Source organism: Myotis daubentonii, chromosome 3 (assembly GCF_963259705.1).
Source record: "Myotis daubentonii chromosome 3, mMyoDau2.1, whole genome shotgun sequence".
In the NCBI taxonomy this organism is placed as follows: domain Eukaryota; kingdom Metazoa; phylum Chordata; class Mammalia; order Chiroptera; family Vespertilionidae; genus Myotis; species Myotis daubentonii.
In genome coordinates this window covers 95,310,651-95,328,826 of record NC_081842.1, presented here as the reverse complement: position 1 = coordinate 95,328,826, position 18,176 = coordinate 95,310,651, and the positions used below count along the sequence as shown (strand labels likewise).

Sequence of the window (18,176 nt, the reverse complement as noted above, 5' to 3'; positions counted from 1 at the left end):
TAATAATGCAGAGTTTGTAATCAAAGAAAACACCATAATTTCAAGAGAAACATCAAAAGTGCTTTATTCAAAGTAATGTCCATCGCTAGCTACACATTTCCCCCATCTTTCAGGTAATTTATGGATACCTTACCAATTGAACTTTTCTTGTTTTGAGGGAAACCATTCAGAAACCCAATTTTCCACTTCTTCATATGTTTTGAAGTGCTGCTCAGAAAGTGTGTGTGCCATCCATTGGAACAAGTGGTAATCTGAAGGAGCAAGGTCTGATGAATAGGGTGGGTGGGTTAATATTTCCCAGACAAGATCTTTTAATGTGTCTTAACTGGTTTTGAAGTGTGTGACGGTGCGTTAACATGAAGCAAAATTACTTTGCTGTGTCTTCTGGCCCATTCTGGTCATTTCATGATCAACGCATGGTTCAAATTGATTATTTGTTGTCAGTAGCGATCAGTATTAATGGTTTCACCTGGTTTTAGAAGCTCATCATACACCACATCTTCCTGATCCCACCAAACGCAGAGCATTGTCTTCTTTCTGAAGCAATTTGGCCTTGTGGTCGATGTTGATGGTTGACCTGGATCAACCCATGATTTTGTGCATTTGGGATTCTCAAAAGAAATCCACTTTTCATCACCAGTCACAATTCCATGCAAAAAAGACTTCCTTTGGTGCCGTTGAAGCAACATTTTACTGATGACTTTTCGGTTTTCCATTTGTCTTTCGTTCAGTTGATGTGGCACCCATTTTCCTTCCTTTAAAATCTTTCCAATTGCTTGTAAATGATCGGAAATTGTTTGCTGAGCAACGTTTAATCTTTCTGCAAATTGTTTTTGAGTTTGACAAGTATCTTCATCCAATAATGCTTGTAATTGTTGGTCTTCAAACTTTTTCAGTTGACCTGGATGTTCTTTGTCTTTCACATCAGAAATCATCACTTTTAAAGCATTTAAACCAGCATTCACAAGTATGTTGAGATGGAGCATGTTCACCATAAGCTTCCCAAAGTATATGATAACTTTCAGCAGCACTTTTCTTCAAAATAAAGTAATGAATTAAAACTTCCCGCAAATGCTCTTTTTTTTTGCATGAAATTTGACATTTTTAAGTGTAAAAATATCTATAATGTTAACACCTTCAGAAAATTTGACATAGGAAGTCTTGAAGCTTGCTGTCAATACAACAAAACAGCATACATATTAAATCGCATATATACCAACATATGTGTAACTCCATCTACTGAAAAAAATCCACATTATTAACTGTTACACCTAGTAGAGGGATGGTGAGCACTGTTTATTTTGTGGATAAACCCTTGATGATAAAAACAATACGTTGTAAAGAAACTGTTCTGAACATATACATAGAGCAGGCATAGCCAATCCATAGCGCCCCTACTAACCCAACCTTTTACTTCAAGAGAAACAAACCATCTGTTTGTTTAAAATATTTATTTTGTATCTTTGCCTTCTGTATGTCTACTTTGGAGAAGTGTCTATTTAGGTTCTTTGCTCATTTCTTAATTAGATTGTCTTCCTTTTAACTTGTATGAGTCCCTTATATATTTTGGAAATTAACCCCTTCTCAGAGTTATCATTGGCAAATATGTTCTCCCATGAAGTAAGCTCCCTATTCATTTTGTTGATGGTTTCTTTTGCTGTGCAGAAGCTGTTTATTTTGATGTACTCCCATTTGTTTATTTTCCCCTTAGTTTCCTCTGTCCTAGGAGATGTATAGGCAAACACATTGCTACGAGAAATGTCTGAGATTTTGCTGCCTATGGTTTCTTCTAGGATTTTTATGGTTTCACCACTTACATTTAAAGTTTTTATCCATTTTTAGTTTATTCTTGTGTATAGTGTAAGTTGGTGGACATACAGAAGGCCAAGAGACACATGGAAAAATGCTTAAAGTCACTGATCATCAGAGAGATGCAAATTAAAATAACAATGAGGTTTTACCTCACACTTGTCAGAATGGCTACCATCAACAACTCAACAAATGACAAATGCTGGTGAAGAGATGGAGAAAAAGGAACCCTAGTACACTGCTGGTGGGAATAAAGACTGCAGACTGTGCAACCATTATGGAAAACAGTATGGAGTTTCCTCAGAAAAATTAAATATGGAACTGCCATTTGATGCAGTGATTCCACTTCTAGAAATATATCTAAGAAACCCAAAAACACCAATCAGAAAAAATGTATGCACCCCTGTGTTCATAGCAGCACAATTTTCAATAGCTAAAAATCTGGAAACAGCCCAAGTGCCCATCAGTAGATGAGTGGATAAAAATGTTGCTGCACATTTATACCATGGAATACTATGCAGCAGTAAAAAGAAAAAAAAAAGGATGTGAAAGTATTTTCACACTAGCATAGGGATTAGTCTACATTTAAAATGTAAAATCTACCTTGCCTTGTAATGTTCTGGTTTACATAGCTATAACTATATGTGTGTGTGATTAGCAATATCATGAGATCAAATGGTATCAATATGTGTGCACAGTCTCCTTTGAGGATCCTTACTGTAAACTGTCCCCACTTTGATGTCATGATGAATAATGTTATCTACTAGTAATTGAGATCCTATGAAATACCAAACTTGAAATATTATATAGGTATATGTTTTATATATACATACGTATTTGTGTATATTTACACATATGCATATATATATATATACTTTTTTCATATGTTTTATTGACCATCCCTAACAATTAAAAGATATCAGATTATTTTCTGTTTTCCCCAAGTTTATTACTGTCATTGCCAGTTGCTCATAGAAAACAAGTACTCTAAAATCATATTAGGATTTGCAAAAGTTTATCATTTTAGCCAAGGGCCATATTTGGCAGTGTTATTAAGAAGTCACAGGAATGTAAAGTAAACTAAAAATTACAGCAGCATAGCATAATGGTTAAGAACACAATCTCTATAGTCAGATGTCCTGGTTTTGAATCCCAGCTCTACCAACTATCAGCTAGTAAACAAGTTATATAATCAGTATGCCTCTATTTCCTCATCTGAAAAATGGGATGGTAATAATAGGACCTGCCTGATAGTGTGTTATGAGGACCAAATCAGTTATTATTCATAAAGTGTTTAAACCAGTACATAGCACAGAGAAGGGCTATAAAATAAGTAATATAAGGAAATATTTACAAGAAACAAATCTGATACAGCATAGTTTATGCTAAAAACTCTGCAAAGTCATTCAATGCACATTTTAAATTATAAAATAATTATCTTGCAACCTGCATTTTTAAAGTAAAGAAAATAAAGAGAAACAGGAGAAATAAATGGTTCAACAGGTTTCTGGGATCTTTTTTCTTATGCTTATTGTTTATCTCTGAAGGTGACCTTTTTGGGAAAATGTATGTTATTGTTCTCTGAGCTGTGTATGATTAGTTTCTTCATCACACAGGCAAATTAGGAAGGCTGCTGTGGTGCTCAGAAATCATCCGTTAAACAGAGTCAAAATTAATGATAATATTGAATTCCCTTTGTGTTTGAATTCCATCTATCCACACACAATTATAAATGAGCTATCAAAGAAAGCTACCCATTAACCATTAATTGATAATAACTTCAGAAAGCAATTCCTATACTGCCATTGGTATCTCACTAACAACCTACTTTCTGCAGAAGTTTAGCTGAAAATAAAAAGGGAAAACAAAACTTCACAAACCAAGCCTTTCCTCATCCTGAGCCCTGCCATGAATATTGCCAATGCACAGAAATCAGGCTTAATATTCACAAGCTGGTATATTTAAAGGAGGCAACTGAACTATTTCTTTTTCACCATAATTTATTTTTACCTTGAATAAAATAGATACAGATATTGTAATAGTACATCCCAGATTTCTACTTCCTTGTGTCAAAAGTGAATATTTTTCAATGTTAGAGTAAGTTTTCAACAAGAAAATGTCTGAACAGAGATGATATGTTCTGCACTCAAAGAAAAATAACACCTAATTATTAATTTGGGATAAGAGTGACATCACCCCAAAACCGGCCTATTCTCTCTCCATGGTACTCACCTAAATGACTAAATATTCTAACCTCTGGCACATCCCACAGTAAATCCACTTTATAGTCTCCTAACTAACCGGTTCCAAACTATAAGGAAAAAGAATTAAGCACTGTCCATCTATATATATGATGTAAAGAAATTATAAAACAAATTTCAATCTTGATTGAAATAATTACAAGCCCTTATTTGAAGTTTTACGTACATTTAATTTATATTCTTCTTCCAAAAAATGACAGCTTGTGATTTGTAAAATATAATGTAATTATTCATAAATAAAATGAGAAAGAAAAACTAGTTACAGTGAAAATGGTCAGAAGGAGAGAAGAGCTGGAGGGCAAGGAGGCAAGATAATGGCACAGAACTCAGGAGTAGGGTGGTTAAGCAAACATACAAGGAGCTTAATTTTAGGTTTTCTGACAGACAAGAGAAAAGCGGAAACCATGAGATAAAAATAAGCATTTCAAATCTTCAGGAGAAAGGCAAACTTTCTCTACTATTAAGTTTTCTAAACAGTAACTCATAAGGATCTTTATATTAAAAGAAACACCCAATGCTTAAGACTCATTAAAGTGAGTGCAATTTCCAAACCAATATTTATTTATTTTTACCCTGACATCAACAGTATTCCCCCTATAAATAGCAATTCTATTGGTCTCAAATGCCTAAACTCAAAGAACATAATTTAAAATTATGAACATACAGCTTTATAAATTTATTTCACTTTCTGCATAATATGCAGTGGCAAATGCACTTATCTGATGGTCCCATCAGTTTCATCAATGCAGTACATAAACACTGATTGACTAGATTCTATTAATTAAAATTACTAGGTCCCAAGGACACAAAGATTACTGAGACACTGTTCCTGTCCTCAAAAAGTTTAGTCTAAAGCACATAACATCACAGTAAGTAAGGAGGGAACAGGCTCTAGAGACATTTTTAGCAGAAAGAGTTGTTGGTAAGTAAAAAGTCGAGTTTGAAATTATGTAAAACTTCACCAGAAATAAATAAAACATAAGCTCTACATCAAAGTCTGGGAGTCTGCCTGTCTACAAAAACTAGGGAAAGCCGCTCCACATAAAATGAGTGTTGTCTTTTCATTTGCTGAGACATGACCAGATAGTATTTGAGAAACTGCAAGTAATTCAGTGTGAATAATATACTGAATTGTTATGGACTGAATGTTTGTGTCCCCCCAAATTAATATGTTGACCCCCCATTGAAAAGGTATTAGGAGGTGAGGCCTATGGGAAATAATTAGGATTAGATGAGGTCATGAGGTGGAGCCCTCTGTCAGGAGAGAGCTGGTTTCCTCTCTCTGCTCTCAGCCATGCGAGAATACAATGAGAAGCTGGCAGTTTATAATCAGCTAAGGGTCCTCACTAGACTTCTACCACGCTCACCCCCGGATCTCAGCCTTCAGCACTGTGAGAATAAATGTCTGCTGTTTATTAACCACCTAGTCTATGGTACTTCATTATGGCAGCCCAGACTGAGTGAGACAGGATAAAAAAAAGCAAAGCTAGAAAGGAGCCCAGAAGCCAGGACATGGGCGGCTTTGTATAACGAGCTAACATGCATGGATTTCAGCGTAGAGGCCAATGTTGTTCAATTCTTTTAAAATGGAGAAATTGTTATTTAGACATAATCATACACAGGAGCCCAATTATAGAACAGAAAAAGGATTTCCTATTTCAAGAGAGTGCAGGGGAATCAGAAAACTGGCCAGGTCAGCTTCTTAAAACACAGTTTAAAAACCCTGGCTATAATCAAACCAGGGTGGGGAGAGCTCATCACAAAGGATTTAAAGCAGAAGAATCATATGAGCAGGTTTGAGATCTTAAAATGATGACTAGAGCTATAATATGAAAATGGACCAGGGAAAAATGAGAGCCAGTTATGAGAATAAGACCACTTTAAGAAACTAGTAAGAAATAAAACCCTATAATAGGGCAGATGGTAGTAAAATTTTTAGAACATCAGGATAAAGAGAAAACACAAGTGACTACCAAGAGAAAAGGCCAATTACGTGCAAAGGAGTAAGAATCAAATAATCAGGATTTTTTATCAGCAACACTGGATATAAGACAAAACTGTTGTGATGTCTTCAACATGCTAAGAGTAAACAACTTTGGAAGGCAGCTATGCTCACCACTATACCACCAACGCCGCACCAGAGTAAACAACTTTGAATCTAGCTACCTATAATAAAATTAAATCCTCGACAAAGTGTGAACTAAGTAAGGTCTCAAGCCATTGCTAAAAGAACTTCTATAGGATGTGCCATAGGAAAACAAAGTGCTAACAAGTAAGCTGTAGAAAACAGTGATTTCTGAAAAGTTTGATTTGGCAGGTGGTACATAGCAAAATGTTGTTATTTTTATCCATTGCATAACTAGAATGACCACTCAGGAACTGCAGGATACTGAAATCCTTTCACAGGCCATGGCACTGTGGAACTCACTTAGGTGTTTATGTGAAATACTGATAAGACTATGTGGTGCAGATAATTCATAAAGGTAAATGAGATTTATTGATTCATTCATAGTTCTTGAATTAAATTGAGAAGGCTAACCCCTATTTTGTAAAACAACTGTTTGGAATTCTCTGCTATTTTTTAGATGGCCTCTTATTCTAAAAAAATAATAACTTTGCTTTCCAGCCTGCTTTAGCCTGCTTGAATAATAAGGAAGATAAACTTAGTTGTCTGACCCTATAGGCCAGAGACTAGATATGCCCATACTCTCAATGCCATGCCAGGTGTATTTTTTAATTGGATAGAACTGTGTTGTTTTCAAGGCCACAGCAAGATAACCACTGAGCACACATAGGCTGGCTCTTTAATAAAAAGGGAAGTTCTGCTTGTATCTCTGCTTAGAATTTGAATTCATTTTCTCTGAGCCCACTGCAGTGAGTAAGTGTGACTCCAAACTCTCTGAGCATTGCTTGATTTATTCCGGTTTTCTGTAACAAAATCACCACCATCCAGTAATTTCTACTACTTTATTTTATGAAATTAGAGCAGGGCAGCATGGAACCAATGAATGGGAAGTGAGGATATGGAAGAAAAAAAATGTATCTGATAGTAAGTTCTTCTTTCTATGAATTTTTACCAAATAAGAAAAAAAGAGTAACTTTGGGGTCCATTAACAGTGGGTAATTTTTGTTAATTAAAAATAGAAGACTTCACACTTTTATATGAAAAAGCTCTGATACCCAATTCCAACTAGATGCCCTACAATTCAACTCAATAGTGACACTATCTACCCGCGCTTCTGATACAAGGCCAGAGATTGGTGGATCCAACAACTCTCTGTCCTTGGGCTCCATCAATTTGCTAGAGTGGCTCACAGAACTCAGAGAAACATTTTACTGACTAGGTCACTAGTTTATTATAAGCGGAAATAACTCAGGAACAGCCAAATGGAAAAGATGAGTAGAGCAAAGTACATGGAAAGGGCAGGGAGCTTCCATAACCTCTCTGAGCATTCCACTCTCCCATCTCCCTGCTCACCACCCAGCAGCTCTTCAAACTCAGTCCTTTTGGTTTTTATGAAAGCTTCCTTACACAGGCATGCATGAATAAATCACTGGCCTTTGGAAATTGGATCAATCTTCTGGCCCTGAAGTCAAGGGGTGGGGACAAAAGTTCTAACTTAACTGATCATATGGCTGGTTCTCCCTAGCACCCAAACTTAGGTGATTTCCAAAGGCCATCTCATTAACATAAAAAAGACACCTTTGGCCCTAGCCAGTTTGGCTCACTGGATAGAGCGTCAGCCTGGGGACTGAAGGGTCCCAGGTTTCATTCCAGTCAAGGGCATGTACCTTAGTTGCAAGAACATCCCCAGTAGGGGGTGTGCAGGAGGCAGCTGATCGATGCTTCTCTCTCATCAATGTTTCTAACTCTCTATCCCTCTCCCTTCCTCTCTGTAAAAAATCAATAATATATATATTAAAAAAAAAAGACACCACTTAGGAAATTCCAGAGGTTTTAGGAGCTTCATGCCAGGAATGGGGTGAAAAACCAAATATACATTTATTATAAATCACAATACCACATAAATGCTCTCTACAAGAGAGAGTATGAGTATTTGAAGACAATGAGATCATTAAGGGTCAAAGTCCTGAAAAAAGCACAGGTTAAAAAATACATTGGCCATTATTAAAAATTATTGAGGTTTTTGTAGGTAATAAATAATGAAGGATTTAAGAAAAAGCAAAAATGAACATCTGTCAAATTTAGCAATTGTGTTGCCCTACAATGTGTTCAGACTAAAATTTCCTGAAATAAATTCACAATTTTGTTTAATTTCCTCATACATCTGACATCTTCATAAATCAATCAATGTAAGTCAAACTGACCAGTGAAGGGGACCAAAAGTTTTGCTACCCCAAAACTATGCCTTTGGGGATATTGATTTTAAGCTATTATTTATTTATTTTTTTTAAGAAACAAAAGACTCAGAAAGGACCTTTGACCCTTCCCCTTTCTTGCCTAAGAGATTCAGATGGAAAGGCTTGTTCCAGGAAGGGAACCCTTACTCACCTTACCTTAGATAAGAAGGCCCCAGGCAGGGGCCAGGTAGCTAGATCCCTCAGTGCCCCATTGTTCTGGGTTGCTTAGCAAGAATATGATTACCCTGCCTGTTCCTCTCTTCCACAGCTACCGCTAAATTGCCTATTTCCTTTCTCCGTTCTCCATAATGGCATATAAGCCCACCTGCCCAATGTGTTTCAGGTCTCCTATCTTATGACACCCTGGCATGTGTATCAGTAATAAACTTCGCACATTTTTCTCCTGCTAAACCATCTCTGTTAATTTGACTATTAGCCCAGCTACAACTTAAAAGGTGGGAGAAAAAGTGTTGAGGTTTTTTTTTTAAGCCCCCACACCACTAATTCTCACACAGAATTGACTGATATTTGTGAAATCTTGCTTTGCTTTATATTCTTTTATTTTCTAATTGAACCCTGACAACCTATTCATTAATCTACATCCATTAATTCCTTCAAGACCAAACTTAAAATGCTTCTCCTCCCATAATCATTCCCTATTTAAACTGTGACCTTTATTCTTCCCCATACACTTCCCCAATAATCTATCTCTAATCCTTGTCCTCTCTCTGTCATCTCCTCCCTTGGGTTCCTTCATAATCCCATAAATATTTAGCCAAAACTAAAGATAACTAAACCACTAGCAAATAAACAAACATAAAAGAAACAAATACATATCCCACATGCTTATTCCTGCTTTGTCATAAACTTCTCAAAAAATATAAGCTTCTTCCTCTACTACCTTCCCAGCCACAGAATGCTACAGCAACTCCTTTGCTTAGGGGATGTTTCTCCAAGTGGACAATAAATTTAAAGTGCAGGAATTTTATTATTTTATCTTCATCTCTTCACATAAATCCAGGAAGGATAGTGCAATGCTTCAAGTACAAGAAACATAAATTTAAATATGTGTCAACTAAGATATTAAGAAAAGAAGTAAAATTTGATAAAGAAATAAATGTAGAGCAAGTTCAAAATATAACACAACTCTCCCACTTTCTATCTCAACCTTCCTCTAGCAAACAGAGTTAGTTACTCTACACACTGGCAAGTAGTCTGCTTTGGAAATTTACACATTTATGTTGTGTTTCCTATCAACATTCTAGAGAGCTTCAGAAGAAAAGAAAATGAATCCATTAGCAAGCTTTTATTCTTATCTGCAAAGGAAGGCCATTTCCTACTATGTTATTGAGGTTTATTAATATTCATATTATATTTTGGAAACAAAGAATTATAATCTCTGTGGTAAGAAAAAGTGCATCTAATTCTAACTATGCATTCGCCCACAAATTAGATGTTTCGGGGTCTTAGAGGCTGATTAAGTTGAATCAGATGAAGTGAGTAAATAATTTTCTGTGGGTCATGGAAAAGAAAATCTTTATCACATATAATAATACGTAAAGACATGACAAGCAAGAAATAATCAGTTGGACCAAAATCTTATTATCATGGGTTACAATGAGAATATAATGGTCCACATGAGGCCCTAGAATTAGAAAATATTCTTCTATCCAGTACATGTACTTTTTTACTTCTTCCATTTAAAGAAGGATGTTTAGAAGAATAAATTTAAAAATGACAAACCTACCAAACCTCTGTTGAAATAAATAAAAGTCAAAAAAAGAAGAAAAATGGTATTAACAGAGAAGAACAGAAAAGGAGACAAGAGACCAGAAATTTCAATAAATTTTTGCAAGCTAAGAAGTGGTTGGTGGGGGAGGAAACTACATAGACAAGCTACAGCGAAGGCAGACCTGAAGGGAGCTGCTCAGTTTGCCTCCCAGAATGCCTCAGAGACTCAGCAGCTTGAGGCTGCTGGTACAAAGACTAAGATGCAGTGTCCCAGTAAGTGACTGCAGGCTCTGAAACGGAGCCTTTCCCCCCCCTGTCCAGACAAACATGTATCCCTCCAAAACACCGCTCCCACCCCTCAAACAGGAGCTCATAGGTTCATTCTCTGAAAACCACTGAACTAAGGCTCCAAACCCGGAGACAATGGGCACAGTAGATGGCAGAGATGAATCATATTGTTAGACCCTCATCCGCTTTCCCTGCCTTTATCCATGGATGCCATTAGCCAAATACAAAGCCCTTCACTCCACACCCTTCCTCCCAAACCTTGTAGGAAACAGAAAGATCCATCTCTGGAAAAAATAAATGATCCCAGAGAAAATCCTACACTTACTGCTGTCAATCTAAAGGCTTGCTCACTTTCTGACTACCTAACACTGAAGCTGACCAGGAACAAAGCCCTGTCCACATTCACAGAATCTTCAATTGTCTTTTCCACATCATTCTAAAAGATGGCTGCATAACCATGGATTACCAGGCATTTGAAGAAAGCCTGCATCATGAAAGACAGACTGAAAGAAACACAGGAAAATAAAATCTGAATAAAACAGGGTAGGAGGTATGGAAGTAAGAAAGAAAAAAAAAAAAAACACACAAACATCTATAATTAATATTCTCAAAACGATAAAAGTTATCTTGGCCATTTAATAAGGACGGGATCTATGAAAAAGGGAGAGAACAAAAAGAATTATTAGAACTTTTAAAAATATTATTGCTAAAATAAAAGCAGCTGGAAGATAAAGTAACTTTTCAAAGTGGAAAGGAAAGGGAAAATGATGGGCAACTTGAGAAAAAAAAGATAAGAAAATCTAGGAGATCCATTATCCAAATATTAAAAATTCCTGAAACAGTGAACAATGAACGTGGAAAAAAGAAAACAAACAAAAATAATAATAATGACACAAGAAAATATTCCAGAAATGAAGATTAGAGTGCTTATCAGATTAGTTTTCTTAAGAAAATATTTAGATACTAATTTTATAACATGCCACATCCCTGCCCAATACTCTCTCTATGGCATCTTTCTGCCTAGCAGTCTCCTTCCTGCACTCAATAAATAGTTTGACTTTACTTAACCAATCTGAACCTTACCTTCTAAAACTCAAACTCTTTCCACAAATTACTTATCTCCTTCCTATTCTCACGAAAGGTCACTTCAATACTTTGTTTTGGAGCACCTTGAAAAATGGGAATGATGGTGTCCATACAAAAACCAAAAGCATACATGGTGTAAGATGATTTGTACAATGTGGATAAAGCTCAAGTTTACTCCCTCTGAATCATTTTTCCCCCTTCTTTTCTCTTCGAACCCTTAGCCTGAGCAGCATGTAGCATCATGGTTAAGAGCATGGACTTTGTTGTCAGACAAGTCTGAATTCAGCCCAGGTTCTACCACCTGCCTAACCTCTCTAACAATACCTTCTCTCATAGTGTTACCAGGAGGATTAACTTAAATAAATGTAAAGTCATCTCCAATTTTTTCATGTGTCTTATCTAAGAATTGCAAATACCAGGTTTTAGGTTTTCTTGCCCCTTTTCTGCCAATCAATTGTGTAGCCTCTAACTATAAATAGAAAAGCAATCTGATCTGCTCTGAAATTAATTATGTCACTTCCCAAATTCATATACTGAAGCCCTAACTCCGTGGTCGGCAAACTGCGGCTCTCAAGCCACATGCGGCTCTTTGGCCCCTTGAGTGTGGCTCTTCCTAAGCCTTAGGAGTACCCTAACTAAGTTAATAACAATGTACCTACCTATATAGTTTAAGTTTAAAAAATTTGGCTCTCAAAAGAAATTTCAATGGTTGTACTTTTGATATTTGGCTCTGTTGACTAATGAGTTTGCCGACCACTGCGCCTAACTCATAATGTGATGGTATTTGGAGAGGGGACCTTCAAGAGAGAATTAGGTTTAAATGAGGTTATGATGGTAGGGCCCTGATCATGAGATTAGTGCCCTGTGAGGACACACAAGAAGGTAGCCTTCCACAAGCCAGGAAAAAAGTTCTCACCAGAACCCAACCATGCTGGCTGATCTCAGATTTCCATCCTCCAGAACTGAAAAAAAATAAATTTCTCTTGTTTAAGCCACCCAGTGTATGATATTTTATTATGGCACAACAAGCTAATACATAATCCTTTGAAAATGTTAAATGTCTGTGAAAGGAGTTTTTAGGGGTAAAAAAGGCAGGTTTGGGGAGTTTTAGGAATTAGGGGGCCCATGGAGGAGAACCTCAGACTGCAAAGCTGGGAGCTGCCAGAAGGCACACATTCACAGAACAAGGGGGCTGGGAGCTGCAGAAAGACACACATTCACAGAATAAAGGGAGAGGAAGCCACACATTGGCAGAATAAAGAGGAAGGCCACAGGGAGTAGAAAAGCTAAAGGGAGAAGAAGAGGGGACCCCACATGGGGTTTGAGCTCTGAAGCTGCTATAGTGACCAATCAGAGGGATATCAGGACACAAAAACTGCAGCCTTTATAAACCTTAGAAAAGAGGGACTTAGTGGGTCTCTCTCCTCATCCCTCCCCTTGTGGGAGTCTGCTTGTTTCCCAATAAATTTCCACCTTTTCCTATACCACCTTTTGTCTGTGGCTTCATTCTTTGAATCCACCTGGACAAGAACCTGGGAAATCACCTTTGCATCCTGCCCAGAGGAAAACAATGTGTTCTGGTTTCATTTCCGAGTTTCATCTGATATCAATAAACCTCCGTTGTACTCCATTTTGTTACTGATTGGCACAGCAAAGTTAAAGTACACAAACATCCTGAACATTAAAAAGAAGACAATTCTAATTGCCATTGCGAGTCACATGAGTATTGTTGAAATAACTTTCTAAGCCCAGGATGGAGTTGCTCCTACCCAGGGTGTCACATCAGCAAATCAAAACCTGGGCAATGCTCCTGGCCCTGTAAATGCTCCGCTTGTCCGGAAACACAGTACACCCAGTCAGCCAAGACAACTCCGGGCCTTCTCACCCCAAACAAAGTTGACTATGTGGCCCCGTCAATCAGGTATTTTCTATTCCTCTCCCTGTGCTTTATTCTTTATCCTACAAAAGCTTCTGCCTTCTGCCCCTTTGGCAGTTTTCCAAATGAAGACTGTCCAGTTCATTAAGTGTTAAATACAATTTGTGTTTATAACCTAAATTGTCTTCTTTAATCATTTTTTAACTTAGTATTGAAATGATGAAAGAAGAGAAATTGGGAGTCAGAACAAAAGAAAATGAATTCTAGAGTTTGCCTCTAACCTCCCCTCTGGTTACATCCCCTGACCTCACTCTTCCTGACCTGAGGTCTCCCCATCCTCCTGAGCAGTATTTTACTAGTTAGGACAGACCCACCTCTCACCCAGCTCCTGCCCCAGAAAGCTGAGCTATGTGGACCATTATCCCTAGAACTCTGACTGCTCACTGAGATTAAACAATTTCGAGAGCAGTGGGGAGAGTGCTAGAGATCAGAATATTTGTTTCTTTTATTCCTCTGGTTACCATGAGTTAACTGTGTCCCTCACCAAAGCTCAAAGCTCTTCTTTAGATGGCTGACTCTCCCTCTGAGTTCTAGCAATTGATCCCTTTTTCCTGTGGCCTGGGCGTGGCAATAACGTGGGTGCTACTAAGCCCCCCTGCTCTATCCTTTGAATTTTCTTGTGGATCCCTGAGTTCAAGTTTGAAAAGTCTTTTGGAAAAACAAAACAAAAACAAACCTATTAAAACTTTCTTAGCTTCCTGTTGGGACCTGAAACAATACAAACACTTTTATTCATGCAGCACCATCAAGTTAAAATCTCCTTCTTCCCTCCAGCTCTCTGGTTCACTTCTAAACATGCTACCAAGTGTTCTTAAATGTCGCTGTCCCTCCGCTACTTTCCGTTGCCATCACAGAATGAATAAACTGCTGTCTCATGTTTTACTCTTTATTTTTAAAACAAGTTCACCCCTTACAAATATTTACAATTTAGTACAAGCATCATACATAAAGGATAGCACCTGACATATAACACACACTCAATAATTATGTCAAATTTCGATGAAGCAACTGAGGTGGGGTTTTTTTATATATGTTATTTAAGGTGTATATTTTTAAACAGTGAACAAGAAATACCTTTCCATAAATTAGTTTGTCTATGCATCTAGAAGAAAAGGTGTTAAATACATGAGTAATATATGCCTGATTATCCTTCAGAAACATAGTCCTTTATTCTTTCCTTATATCTTTAAAGCCTTGAATGTTTAATTTACCTTATAATATTATTTTATTTTTCTGTTTGGTAAACTCACTAAAAAAACATGCAAAGAGCCCTGGCTAGTGTGGTTCAGTTGGTTGGAGCATGGTCCTGTGCACAGAAGGGCCTCTGGTTCGATTTCCAATCAGAGCACATACATAAGTTATGGGTTCAGTCCCTGATCGGGGCACATATGAGAGGTGACCGAATGATATTTTGATATTTCTCTCTCACATGGATGTTTCTCTCCCTCTCTCTCTCTCTCTCTCTCTCTCTCTCTCTCTCTCTCTCTCTCTCTCTCTCTAATAAATAAAGACATATCCTTGGGTGAGGGTTGAGAAAAATAAAACAAACATAAAAAAGAGACATTTAGATGATTATATAAGCAGTTAGGTATCAACTTTCAAATTGTTCAATGGAAAAGACCAGGTGTTTTGCAGAGAAAACAAAGCTATTATTTCAATGATGTTAACGGTTCTTTTTTGTTAATGGTTACCAGATAATTCATAAGAGAAATAGCCTCAAGTGAATTATAAAGGTCAATCCCTTGTGGACTGAAATAAATTGTTAAATTCCATTTAAAACAAGATTTTTAATTACCATAATAATCTACCTAGAGACAACTTCAGATTAAAAGGCCAAAAACCTCCAGTTTGTGGATTTGTATAGAGAATTTAACCCCTACCCCAAAGAAAACATGATGTATCTTCCCCATAAGTGAAAAATATCACCATATTAACATTATAATAGCATCTAAATGTTTCATCGACATTTGAAACATCTAAACACTACAAATAGTATTTTGTGCCTAAATTTCCTGTTAATTCTCTTCACCGAAAATTTTAGAGCATAAAATAATGAAAACAGATTACACAACAGTCCATTTCATACTTGTTTAACATTTGTTTGCCATTAAACAGATTTTTAAAGCCAAGAGAAAATTTAAAAGCCACATTTATTTCTTATCTGATTATTTTATTTCACATAGTAAAATAAATTCTTGAAAAAAATTTAGTACACAGCATAGTATAGAAATCATAATAGTCTTTTGGGGCTGCCATAACAAAATATCAGAAACCGGGTGTTCATGAACACAGAAATTGCTTTCTCACAATTCTGGGGGATGGAAATCTGAGACTGGGGTGCCAGTATGGTTGGGTGAGGGCCCTCTTCTGGGTCACAGACTTCTTAGTGTATCTTCACATGGTGGAAAGGGCGGCAGATCTTTCTGAATCGTTTTTTGAAAAGCACTAGAAACCCATTCATGAGGGCTTCATCATCAGGGCCTATTCACCTCCCAAGGCCTCAGCTACTAGTGCCATCATATCAGGCACTAGGATTTCAACATAAAAAATGGGCACGGGGTCTTGGGGAAACACAAGATTCAGACCATAGCAGAAAGTGTAAAAGATTTGAGGTCATACGGGAGAGGCAAATGCCTACCATTATTCCCAATATATATATCAATAATCATTCATTCCTAGTAATTATCATTCCCCATATATAAAAACAACATACCAAAATTAATTCATTCACTATTTAATGCAAAAAGCAGTAATGGTGTCAGAGTTCATAAAATTTTGTAATTAAAGAAGGCAGAAAAACATCCTCGGCACTTTAAAAAATTAGTAAGTTTAGTTCTTAAAAACACAAATAAACAAAAATGGCCATGAGACCTAAAGTGACAATGAGACCAGTGGTACTGTAACAGCTGCCTTGCCTCACTAGTTCCATAAAATCGGGCTTTATAAACGATAGAAAAATCAAGCTACTTGGTTTATTCCTGAAAAGATTGGACCTAAAAAAGCTTCAACATTCAATAAATATTTCTGTGTGCCTACTCTGTGCCAGGCACAGCTCCAGAGATGGAGGATGTATGGTAGTATCAGCAAACAAAATAGCAAAGGCCCCTGCTCTTGTGGAGCTTATACTGACTTGGAAAAGGGATTATTTATATTAAATTTAAATCCCTCCTATTGTATACTGCAGTTACTTTTTCTCCTTTTCACTACAGATTAAAAAGAACCTTGGCTGCCATCCCATATCAAAATGTCTCTTTATTCTAGACAATATGCTCTTCAGATAACTCTATTATTTGTGGCAATATTTTAGTAATTTCCAGATACAATTATAATTTCGTTATTTGAAAAGAAAAAAAAATGCCCTGCAAACAAGCATGCAATCCATATTGATTTTAAATATACATTAATTAACATTGAATTAATGTTGTTAAATAACAAATACCCATAAAAAATAATGATTCAGTCACAGGATTTATCATAATAAATGCTATGAATGCACTGTCTATGGAAGGGAAAGAGAAACAAGGGACATAGAAATATTATATGAGCAAAATCAAGTAAATGTTCAAGGTTTTAGATAACTTGTTATATAACCAAGTGCTTCAATGTGTAATCCAGACTTTGGGACCCATCATCCCTCGAGCCCTCTTTGAGGAGACCAGAGAGGCCTTGTGGGCTCTGCAGGCTGTGAAGGGGGCCCCATGGTCAGCTAAAGTCAAAGGAGGACACAGGAAGCTCAGGTGGCCCTACCACAGAACAACAGAAACAACAATCCCCATGTCAAAGACTAGAAAGGGGAAAATCAGGAAAAGCATGTCCCAAAATGCACATGTCTCCAACACCAGATCGCATTCTGCATTCATGTGGCTCATAAAATCAATTCTACCAAAAATTTCCTTACAGGTAAAAATTCTCTCTGCATTTGCTGATTTGAAGACAGCTTACACTTTTCTATTAACGTTTCTGATTTCTAAGCTAAATTTTTACAATGACTCAATCACTCTTTATATAAAGTTTCCAAAGTTAATAATACAACTAAGTTTGGTGCCTTTCTAACCAAACAGTTATAATCTAACACATTCAAATTTGTGGATACCCCTCTCTTAAATTTCCTCTATTGGAACATTTAAATTGTTTCTCCCACAAATATCATGTGTCTGTTTACATTATCATATTTTAAATCAAACTTTGTACACTGGATTAAAAATAAATAAATTCAAATAAAAACAAGATGGGGGAAAAGTACCTTTAATTTGGATCCATGAGGTATTACAGATTTATCCTGCTTTGGTGGTATATACAGCTCCCATTTCCCATACTCCAGTTTTTTATATGGGTATGAAAATGGATTCCAATCATCTAAAAAATTAAGAAAGGTTAACAATAGCATGATCAAACTGATATTTAATGAACTTCAAGTAAAGCATTCCTAGTTGTACGAAATCAAACTGCCTAAAAATTATTAAGTATTACAAGGTGTTAATCAAAAAGTTTTACTATCAATTTAGAAAAAGTAAGTTAGTCTTAATTTATTTTTAAAAGATGTATTTAAAACTTGCCTTTTGCATCTTAATATTAAATATTATAACATTTTCCATTATACTTTCAACTCTAATACTTCTATTAATAAATGGAATGTAAAAGAAAAAATGGTAGGTACTTATTTAAAAAAACACCATCAACAAAGAGAGATAACATGAAAAAAA

General features: G+C 36.4%; 1 protein-coding gene across 1 annotated transcript in view; it reads right to left on the bottom strand.

Annotated features, from left to right (window-relative positions):
* The window catches only part of GBE1 (1,4-alpha-glucan branching enzyme 1), a 358,778-nt gene that overhangs the window by 211,036 nt on the left and 129,566 nt on the right, over window positions 1-18,176 (bottom strand). The window contains exon 3 of the mRNA XM_059688080.1: window positions 17,717-17,829. Within this exon, the coding sequence (XP_059544063.1) occupies window positions 17,717-17,829 (113 nt within the window). The remainder of the gene's footprint in view (window positions 1-17,716; window positions 17,830-18,176) is intronic.